The sequence below is a fragment of the Acipenser ruthenus genome, chromosome 28 (assembly GCF_902713425.1).
Source record: "Acipenser ruthenus chromosome 28, fAciRut3.2 maternal haplotype, whole genome shotgun sequence".
In the NCBI taxonomy this organism is placed as follows: Eukaryota; Metazoa; Chordata; class Actinopteri; order Acipenseriformes; family Acipenseridae; genus Acipenser; species Acipenser ruthenus.
The window spans coordinates 807,962-818,923 of NC_081216.1; the positions used below are offsets into that span (position 1 = coordinate 807,962).

Below are 10,962 nucleotides of genomic sequence, written 5' to 3' on the forward strand. Positions count from 1 at the left end.
TAATAAAGTTATGGTATCATTATCAAACTGCAAAGTAGTGATAGGGATGCAATATTTTAGCTTTGCCTTTGTTGCAGTGGTATAATACATACAGAAGGACCAATCCTATTGTATTTAGTAAATTTCGTTTCTTATGTGTCAAGTAATAGGTTCTGTGGTTTAGGATTTTTTATTTTTTTTTCAAGTTTGGAGATCTGCGTTCCTTGCTGTACAGTGTTTGTTGTTGTGTTTTTTTTTTTTGTGCTTCTTTTCAGCTTAGTTGCAATAGAATTGCTTGATATTTATTATTATTATTATTATTATTATTATTATTATTATTATTATTATTCGCAATAATGTGTGTGTGTGCGTTTTTTTTTTAATTTAAGCACCAAGATATTTGTTTTGACGCATGCAGGTTTCTAGCACTTTCCTGCATGATGATCACTGGCCCCTTAACAGAACCGTCACTCAGTTTATTCTGTAACCCGTTAATGTTGTTGCCGGAGACCTGTCTGCTTAACCTTTCCTTATATATAGCTGATATTACTGCCAGGAGCTCCTGAATTTCTCAGGGGTAAAACGGCTCAGATGATATTCTTGAATTCTGGTCATTTTAGTTGATTTTGCTTTCTGTACAGTATTGACAGTGGTGCAATGTAATTTGTGCTTGCAGGTAGGCCTGTTTAACACAACACATGTTTTCTGGTGTCTGCTCCTGTTCTTAAATGACAGCAACAGGCAATAGCTATGTACTAGAGATAATCCACCACTTGCCAGTCGAAGTGTTGCAAAACCACATTCTGTACTTGATGAAGATGCCATCTCTTTAGACGGCATATTTGCATACAGCTTTTATTAAGATGTCCTTTTTGTATTAGGAATGTGTGTCTAGTACACCCTTGTGTTAGTTGTCTTGCAGGAATATTTCAGCAGCGTGCATTCAATAGCTGTTTTTAACTGTCGCGTTTCATAAAAAAAATAAATAAATAATAATCATTGTCTCAATTTTGAGTTTGTAAAAAACTGAATTTTACCTAGACTCAAAGATTTTTTTTTTATAATAGTTAATAATAATAAAAATAATAATTAAATGAGCCACAATCATGATGCAGACAAATAGCTGGATTTTTTTTTTCTTTTTTTTTTTTTTTTTTTACAAAGAGAACAAGCTGTAATAAAAAAAATAACCCTGTTTTTATTGTGTTATTTAAAAAATAAAATAAAAATAAAAGTGTCTGTTTATTCAGTGGTTGATTATTTAGTATAATAAAGATGTTTTCCCGGAAGATTGGTTGTGGTTTGAACTTAGTCTGACTAGATTTAAAATACTGCATTTTCAATGCCAACTCTCAGTTATTATTTATTTATTTTTTTAAATACAAGATGCATCAAGTAAAGACGTTTTAAAAACCACTTGACAAACAATTGTTGATAAAAGGTGTGCTGGCTGATTTGGAAGTGTGATATCTACAGTAAATCTGTACAAAAAAAATGAGGAAACTGTGGATTTCTTTTTTCTGTAATTGGTTTTGATGTGGAACCCTGATTAAAGATTTGTTTGGTGTAGATTTTGTATAATTAATTCAAGAATACAGCCTGCATCTCACAGTGGAACCCATGCACATTTATTCAGGACATTATAAACTGACTTCTCTGTTTGGCTTATATAATTTGGAATCAATTTTAATGATCGTTACTGTGGTGGATCTTTTAATAATGCCATTCCTCAGGTCTGTTAATCCTGCTCGGGTTTTCCCCTAAGGGATGGACCATTTTACTGACATCCCTAAATAAAATACAATTTGGTGCAAAGAGATCTGGGGGAAAAAAGCAGGTGTCTGCATTAAAATCCTTACCAATACGTCAGGAAGATTGGAGCCACTCCCTTGGTGGGACTGGAGACAAGGGGGTGTGTGTCAACGCCATTACATGTAAGGAAAGCAATGGTGTGATGTGAATTACATTTATTTTCTAAAACTCCAGCTATGGCCAAACGTTTTGCATCAACTATTTGGATCTGTGTCGTATAGAGATAGCTGTATGTAATCCCATTTACAATGTGGTCTCAAAATCGATTTTCTGGGAGATTTTCTGTAAGTGAATAAATAAAACATGTTTTAAAAAAAAAAAAAACTGCAGAAATGTGTGTACCCTCACAAAATGACCTTGGAGACATAATATAGTCCATTGTGATATAAGCACTATGCCCTGACACTGTTTGGTTGAGTATACAGCACAACATTTAAAATGTACTTTTTTTTTTCTAATTTCAAGCTTCTGATTTAGAAATGCTTCATAGTTAAAAGATCAAACATTGTATTAATGTAACTATGCATTTTTGTTTTCTTGTGGGTGTTAAGATGCATTTACTGTATTAGGATTGTGTAAACAGCTTGACAAAGGTGCTACTCTTTTTATAAGGAAACGTGAAACTGTTTCTTTTAAATCTAGGGAAGTTGGGAGTAGAAACTGTTGAAGATTGCAAAGTGACTGCCTAATGGAGAGGGGGGGGGGGGGGTTAGAGCTCGCATTTCTCAATTTGTCAGATTTCGTATCTAGCAAACCACATAGCGGTGTGTAATTCTGTATGTTAACGTAACATTATTGAGCAGGTTTCATTCGACTTCATGAAGCAAATTTAGTCAGTTCCATAGGGTGATTTAAAACCTTTGGTCGTAGCTGTACAGCTGTGCTAACAGATACAGATTACATTAATTTGCTGCTTGTCCCATTAGTAATCCTGTGCTGCTTGGAAACCAGACTGTTTTGAGCAGAACAGCGGAATCAAGGCATTAGAGTTGCACAATGAAGATCAAGCTATTTTAACTGAAGCACTGGCGGCCTTTGAATTTTCAGTTAAAGGGTATATAAAAAAGGACCTTCTTATTTTATTGTGTTACATGTGCCCATGTGTTGCTACAACGGTTTACGTGAGGGGTGTGTATTTTAATTTTTTTTTACATTTTGATCACTTTTTTTAAACTTTTAAATTGCATTCCCGGCCTCAAGATGGCTTCACATGTACCCGCATGGACCTCTCAAACTACATTTCTCATCATCCTCCTGCTCACATATGTAGCAGATGAATTTACCAGTGAACAGGTGGATAATGGGAAATGTAGTTCTGAGAGGTCCATGCAGGTACATGTGAAGCCACCTTGAGGCAGGGAATGCAATTTAAAAATTTAACTTGGTGGTCAAAAAACAGTTGTAGCAACATATGGGAACATGTAACACAGTAAAACAAAAAGGTCCTTATATATCCTTTTAAAATGACTAAGTTTCCAAATCACCGAAATACCAGGCAAACTGTTAACCTGCTGGAAGTTGCGTTTTCTTTAATAAACTAAAATCAATGTGATCTTGTTGCTCGAATTCTTCACACAGGGAAAACTGACGAGCATAAGGAAGCAAAAAAAAAAAAAAAAAAAAAAAAAATGAAGACGGGGTTGTTATGAAAGGAATAGTGTTGCTCTTCTTAAAAACAAGTCCATTTGCTTTATATAGTCTTAACTGCTTTTTAAAAACACACCGCACAAATACACTGAATGAAAAAAAATATATATATATATATAAATAGGATTTTAACTGGTGTAGATCTAGTACAAAGCGTTATTCTTTACTAATTTAAGTTTGTAGTTCAACGAAATTAATTGGTTTTTTAGATATTTTCCATATCTGTACCGTACGTTTCATCTATCCAGTATTTATTAATATGTATATACATAAACATTGATTCTTGGTCCCTTTCTTTATATTACAAAATAAATCAAACACCTGGAAATCCAACACAAGTACAAATAACCAGCTGTCTTTCACAATGCCAAGTGCAGCTAACCAAATCAGCATTATACAACATACTAGGGTTAACAGGCTTAACTATACAGCATATATGACCATTGTTAGCCATAGATCTGAACATTACCCCGGGTTCAAGTCCACTTCATTCATTAACCAATGCACATTTGGATTGGCAGAACTAGGTACATGGAATAAGGGAAGTTATTTACACCAAGGGATTTCTGGTCACTGCGAATTTCAAACTCCATTCAAATATTTTATAAATAAGAAAAAACAAACAAACACACAGCAATGTTTCTGTGACTTGCATTTCATTTATTGTAAATTGATTTATACAAAAATATTTCACTTTTTTTTTTTTTTTTTTTTTTTTAAACTTTAATTTTAAACACGGAGGTCTATGAATTTTTTTTTGCAATTTCCCCGCCCAAACAGCAACATACCATTCAAGAGAGCAGGTGTTTCAGACACAAAATGACCAAGGCGTAAAATGTTAAGAGAACAACCAGATTCTCAAACAAAACTAGCTTAATGTTATCTTACTATATGTTAGTTAGCACATAAGGCAATTAAAAATGTTAACTCTTTCTGCTACCAAACATAAAACTAAAAGGACTGTGCCAAATCTCGCACAGATCACTCTTACAATTATGCTTCACAGTTTAAAATGACAATTTCACCACCGTAAACAAAACCAAAAAAAACTACACAACAGCAAAAACTATATACTAAAATGTCGGATTTCGCAATTTGGAAAAGTGTACAGTAGGATTAAAAAAAAGGCAGGTCAATTAAGATAGTTACCATTTTACATTTATTACAGACCTTAACCTTTAATTTGCTTACACAGGAAATTACAAACTGCATTTTTGTTTTAATTTATTTTTTTTTTAAAGTTGCTACCTTTGTTTAGGCAACCTCAGGATATAATTCCAGCAGAAATTAAGGTTATTTAAAAAAAAAAAAAAAAAAAAAAAAAAAAAAAAAAGAGTGTAATGAAACTTGAGGTCCAAACAGGATCCCTTTTCTCTTGAGAGTGCACTGCAGTTAAGATACTAAAGAAATTAAGAATGGTTGCACTATTTTCATATGGCTTGTATAAGTGACTATGGCTGTTGCAACTGCTGATACTTCAAAACCTGGGTAAAAAGGTTACATTTTTAGAATGAACAATATTTTCTGCAAAAAGCCTGTCTGCTAGATGTCACTTACTAGTACTAAAAACACTGGAAATTATACAAGCTGGTACTCAACTTAGTACAGAACTAAGGACTAAATGATCAAGTTTGTCACAATTGACCACTAAGCGACCAACTAAACTTTTCAGAAACTGGAATACAAGTTTACTTCAAAAAGGAGAAATAACATAACGCTAAAAAGAAAAAAAAAATAGCCTTTGCAAGATTTTGTTTTTTAAAAGCACATCTGTGTATCTGGAGAGAAAGAAAAAAAATGATACACCCAGTTCCTTTGTGGAACTCAAACGTTTCTTCTTCAAAATGGCCAGGCATCGAGGTATCCCACGACTTCAGTTTCCTCTTTCGCTTGGACGGCACTGTTTCAGTACAATTGGTTATTTACCTGCTGCAGCACTCCGACCACAATCTCCCGGAGGGTCTGGAAGAAAATGAAAGCAAATACGAAAATCATGAAACGAATACTGGTTTTTAAATAGCTTTTGTTACAATGCCGTCCTAACAAGCCTTCTAGCACTGACAGAGACGTCTGTCGAGTTTCACCTTATCCACATGAAGCGTTTCGTAGGCACTTTAAGAACTGTCCTCAGATTCCTAATGAATTCTGTCTGTATCCCACAGGAATTATTATTATTATTATTATTTATTTCTTAGCAGACGCCCTTATCCAGGGCGACTTACAACTGTTACAAGATATCACATTATTTTTACATACAATTACCCATTTATACAGTTGGGTTTTTACTGGAGCAATTTAGGTAAAGTACCTTGCTCAAGGGTACAGCAGCAGTGTCCCCTACCAGGGATTGAACCCACAACTCTCCAGTCAAGAGTCCAGAGCCCTAACCACTACGCCACACTGCTGCCCTGGAATGGCACCCAGACACTTCCTCGGAGTTCTGAACTCATTCATTTTGTTAATTCATGTGGATGATTCACTCGCAGGAAGTGCGTAAGATAATTCAGGTGTAACTCCCGTGGTAAAAAGCCGGAAACTAGAATGAATTTGCAACCGTTATTTGAAATTGTTACTGCCCTTGCAAAATAGACCTGTAGCCAAAGCTCAAAACCTCTGCAACATGTGCGAGTAGTCTGGTCGCTGGGCTTCGGAGCATCCTGCGTTACCTGCGGTTTGCAGTGTTCCTCAATCCAGCTGAAGACACAGGCAGAGAGCTCCTGGAAGCTCGTCACGGAGATAGTGGAATTGAAGGATTGGAACAGAGAGTCCATGATGTTCTGGAAGAGGCTGAACTTCACCAGGTCTGACACCTGACCTTTCCCCTGGTGGGGATTATTCTGGTGGGCTTTCACAATCTGCTCGTAATTACTGTGAGACAAGCGACAAGAACAATTGTGTTAGAAGTTTTCTAGATGTGTAGGTACCGTACGGGCATATTACAAAAAAAAGGCTACACCAGAAGCCATTAAAGCAGTACAGTATTTCATGTTGGATTTCGAAATGTCTAATTTTTTTCAATTTTTGGCAGTTTTTCATTAAGTACGTGGAAAAACTACAAAGCGGTCTGTAATTCAACATGTTAACGTAACATTATTCAGCAGGTTTCATTTGACTTTAAGAAGTAATAATCTGTTAATTCTATAGGGCGATGAGTGTGGACTTCACCCGATTGATAGAAGTGAGAATGGTCTCTTAATGGTCACATTAACAAGTGAGTGTGTGCTAACTACCTTCGAATGGGACATTAAGATGGCTGGCCATAGCTGTACAAACTAATGATGCAATTAGTAGCTGGAGGAGGGAGTCTTGCTCTCTGCGAATAGGGAATAACAGTGAACATGTGTGTTCAGTTAAACGAGCTCAGTGCTGATAAACTAGCCTTACGCTTTCATAATCTTCAGTGCCATGACTTCCTTCCTTAAAGTGGAGACATCTTCTTCCTGTTTTTTCTTCTCTTTGTGTAAAAACTGGATGTAGTCAATAGCTGAAAAAAAAAAACACACAAAAAAAATGTAAGTGCAACTCATGAGCCTAAGGATCTGCACCTAAATACAATGTTTGATTCCCCAGAGAGCGCTTACTTTTCTGCAAGACCGTGGATTTGCTGATTTTCTGTGATCCGATACAGTGGTCTTGTTGCTGGCACGTTGGAACGATTGCCTGAAGATCATCATAACCTTTCTGGAAAGACAAATGACAGAAGAAATTGCGTTCAACTCGCCTGGTTTCAACCGCTTAATTAAAAAAATACCGAGACAGCCAATCAGATACAGCATGCAGAGCAAACCGACAGTTACGTGTCCCACGTTTTGCGTCGATACGAGAAGAGACACGTTTTTAGTTTTCAAAATGTAGTCTTTATCTGCATCATGGCACTGTACATATCCACGGTATATTTAGCACACAGGAAAGACTTATCAAATGCTGCTTGACGTCTTTATGCAAGTACAACCATTCCCTTTGCCTCCCTCATTGAACCCCGAGGCACGTGCTCACTGCACCTTGATAGCGTCTCGTCTTTTCTGCTCTGCCTGAGTGTGCGCCTGCCTCCGTCGGTCTTTGTAGGACTCCTTGTAAGACGTTTCGTGCCGGTAATCACTGTCTTCGTCATCTGCAGTTGGAGAACAATCATTGTCTGTCATGCAATCGGCTACAGGGGGGGGGGGAAACACAGACGTAACAAATCACAACTCCCGAGCGAGAAAGAGACAGTTTTAATGCAGAAAAACAAAAACATGCATGTATTTGGCTAATGCAAACAACCCCTCTTTCTGTTTTGTCGTATTTTTTTTTGCTCCTTTCCTTCCCCCCAACCCCCACCAGTGCTTTAGCTGTGTAGGACAAGGGAGAAAATGATTTACTGTGTTAACATCACTCAACACCAAGCTAAAAATAGCCCTAATGAAGCAGTGGTGGAAAATAAGACAGAGACACAGCGAGGGTGCTTAGCCAGGTGTAAAATCAAATCAGTGCAACCTTTTTCCTTTATCAGAGGAACTTGCAGAATACAAGGAGTTTTTAACTACGTTGTCTGGATATTAAAACATGAATATTGACTAAGAGCTCATGACTTCTCTCTTTTTTCAGTTCTGTTTTCTTATGACTATTTAAAATTTAATGCGCAGGAAACTTGACCTGACAACAGCCTGGAACAGTTTCATGAAAGTCGACTGGATTTATTATTAAGAGTCACCACTCTTAAAATAAACTCCCCGAGTTACAGCTGGGAGAGCAGAGCCCGTGAAGGGATAAAGCTAGGGCTTTACCTGTGTTGGGTACAGAGGATGCACTTGTAGATCCAATGCTGTTAGCTCTGGACCCTAGACTTCCTTTCCTTGTGCAGTCTGCAAAGAAAGCTGCAACACATTAAATAAACAAAAATACAACAGAGGCTAGTGTGGCATAAATACACTTAAATAAATAAACAACTTAGGGGTGTCAATAGTTTAGAGTTACCATGCGATAAAAGGCTCAAATGTAACCACTATCCAAAATATGCCTGATAATTACAGCAGCACTCACTAACATTGAAGGTTCCTCCCACCCATTTAATGCTGCATTAATTTAAAAATAAATAAATAAATACATAAACAAATAAACAGCACTCCAAGGGATGGATAGCGGATATCTGGTATTAAAAAAAGCAACATTTCAGCCAAATTCTGATAGAGCAGAAACATGCTGACTTTTCTAAGAACTGCTAAAATGTTGCTCTATTGCAAGTAGGTCAGCTTGCACAAAACAGTCCAAAAAAACACATTTACCAGCAGTCTCAGGTGTGGTTTAAATTCTGGCCTATAATATAATGTAAAAAGGACACACACACACAATCTTGAATCATTTCTTCATTTACTGTCATTTGGAATTAATTCAGAAACTATACGATGCAAAGCCTCTTACCCATGCGGCTTGCCAAATCCGTCAGGAGCAGACAGCTACCCTGCGTCACATGCAAACGGCAGGCTATGCTCTTGTAATAGCGAGGCAGATGACAAGCTAAACAAACACAGTACACTTACTTGGGTCAAATCCATTGTCACTGTAGGTTGGGTCAGCCTGGTTCATCACAGCAGCAGTTTCAGTTTGAAAGGGAAGGAAATAAGACGCTGTTAAGAAACCAGCAACTAAGACATTTATTCACAGGCAGCATTCCTATGAGCTGTACTTTCAAATGGTTTTACACCTCGACTTTAAACAAAAGGTCGCACAGACAAACGGTCACACACAAACTAGCCCCGTGTAAAGAAAACACATGTGCCACACAATATGAAATAACGACCTTGAATCTGGATTTGTATTTATTTTAAACAGCCCCATGCAATGCGCCACATAAGCAGCAAAATGAAACCGTTACACCAATTATAATATTATTATTATTATTATTACTATTATTATTATTATTATTAAGGCAGATGTTACTACCAGTAGGATTTTTACTGAAAAGGAAGCCGATTCTGCTGCTGCCAGTAACTGCACAAAAACCAATTCTAAAATATAAAGCGCCCATTTTCACTCAAACTTAAACTCAATTTAATATCCGTATTTCTTTCTTTAACCTCGATTTTCTACTGGTTCTTGCCACTCCCGTATTAAAATTACTACTATTTATTAATAAACATAAAAACAACACGTTAAAGTAAACGACAATGAGTCTGCGCCAGTCTCAATCAAACTTAAGTTTAAAAGTTATGACGCAGATTATGATTTTTTTTCTAATCGCATTATCTATATATATATATATATATATATATATATATATATATATATATATATATATATATATATATATATATATATGTCTCGATAATTAAAGTACGTTACTTATGGATTATTTCAACTAGTACTATTTATTGAAATATCCGCGCCCTGTTTTTTTTTTTTTTTTCACAACGTGTTTGTTGCCGTGTTATTTATTTTGTATTTATTTTTATTTTTTTGTTGTTTTTAAATAACACACAGTATTTCGAGGGTCTCAAATCAGTCGCTGTTGTTTGGCTGAGACACCAGATGGTGCAACCAAAAATAAAATCCTCATTATCGTCTTCCGGTCAGGGCGACGGCTACACCTTTCCAAACCCCGGTACTAATCAAACAGAACACGGATTTTAAAATCTTAATAAAACGCTCCTCGTCGTTTGTTTTTTTTCGCTTGTTCTCCACTCGTTTTACTTACTTTGTTCCAGGTATCTTCGGTCGACGCGGAGGGATCAGTCATCTTGAAAAAAAACCGAGCATCACGGGTAGCGTCACAGCGCCACCTGCTGGAGACCAACGGGTAGCGTCACAGCGTCACAGCGCCACCTGCTGGAGACCAACGGGTAGCGTCACAGCGCCACCTGCTGGAGACCAACGTGTAGCTTCACAGCGCCACCTGCTGGAGACAAAACGCTTTACACGTAAAATTACTTGGAGTAACACCTAATTTTGCAAACCGGGCTAAGCAACTTAAAATGAACTGCCACAAAGCACGATAAAAATAAACTAAGCGAGGGAGTGGTAAACCATATGTCAATTCACGGTAAAGCACTGTGAATATAGAAAGAAAGTTTTTTTTTTTATTGCCTATCCTTACCCCGCATTGCAAAGCGGAGAGAACAACAGTAAGCCATTTTTTTTCAGGAACAGTGGCTGGAAAATAGGTTCCAGGAAACAAAGTTTTGGGGCAACTTTGCTGTATCAAAATCCGAGTCTCCCCTGGTGTGTCGTGCAGTGTCCTGAAACCTAGTCTCCTGAAAACAAAACATTGGACCCAGTAATTTGTCAACAGACTCGAGTGTTTGCAATGCGCCAATGTCTCAAATTTACACTCAGCTGTAAAAATAGAAAGTGTTATCAATATTGTTATGAATAAAAACCGAGGCAAGCCACTGGTCGGCATTGTATTAATGTGAGGCGCAACTCACCGGTACCTGCGATGCAAGCAAGTTGTAAAAACTTCCACGTTCTTTATTAATACTGATTTCAATTAAATGGACACCACTTGACAACACTCCGTGAAACAGGAAGCGATGAGAAGTTTCCCGG

At 37.0% G+C, this 10,962-nt stretch overlaps 1 protein-coding gene across 4 annotated transcripts; it reads right to left on the reverse strand.

Annotated features, from left to right (window-relative positions):
* Positions 1–4,744: 4,744 nt before the first annotated feature.
* LOC117434550 (max-like protein X) lies at positions 4,745–10,962 on the reverse strand. 4 transcript variants are annotated; one of them, XM_034057113.3, is made up of 9 exons: positions 10,842–10,962; positions 10,112–10,312; positions 8,958–8,994; positions 8,205–8,282; positions 7,440–7,549; positions 7,020–7,119; positions 6,823–6,922; positions 6,105–6,306; positions 4,745–5,400 (listed from the first exon to the last, which is right to left on the reverse strand). In XM_034057113.3, exons 2-9 carry the CDS (start codon positions 10,151–10,153, stop codon positions 5,344–5,346), a joined length of 726 nt encoding a protein of 241 aa, XP_033913004.1. In that variant the 5' UTR covers positions 10,154–10,312; positions 10,842–10,962; the 3' UTR covers positions 4,745–5,343. The 4 variants fall into 4 exon arrangements, with proteins under 4 accessions (XP_033913004.1, XP_033913002.1, XP_033913003.1 ...); XM_034057111.3 differs by having other exon boundaries at positions 7,440–7,588; XM_034057112.3 differs by having other exon boundaries at positions 8,205–8,294.

Coding starts and splice junctions, on each gene's coding strand:
- LOC117434550 (XM_034057110.3), bottom strand. CDS start 10,153: ATGACTGATCCCTCCGCGTCGACCGAAGATACCTGGAACAAA. Junction 8,995..10,111: donor CCGAAGATACCTGGAACAAA/GTAAGTAAAACG, acceptor GTGATGAACCAG/GCTGACCCAACCTACAGTGA. Junction 5,401..6,104: donor AGGAACACTGCAAACCGCAG/GTAACGCAGGAT, acceptor ATTTTCTTCCAG/ACCCTCCGGGAGATTGTGGT.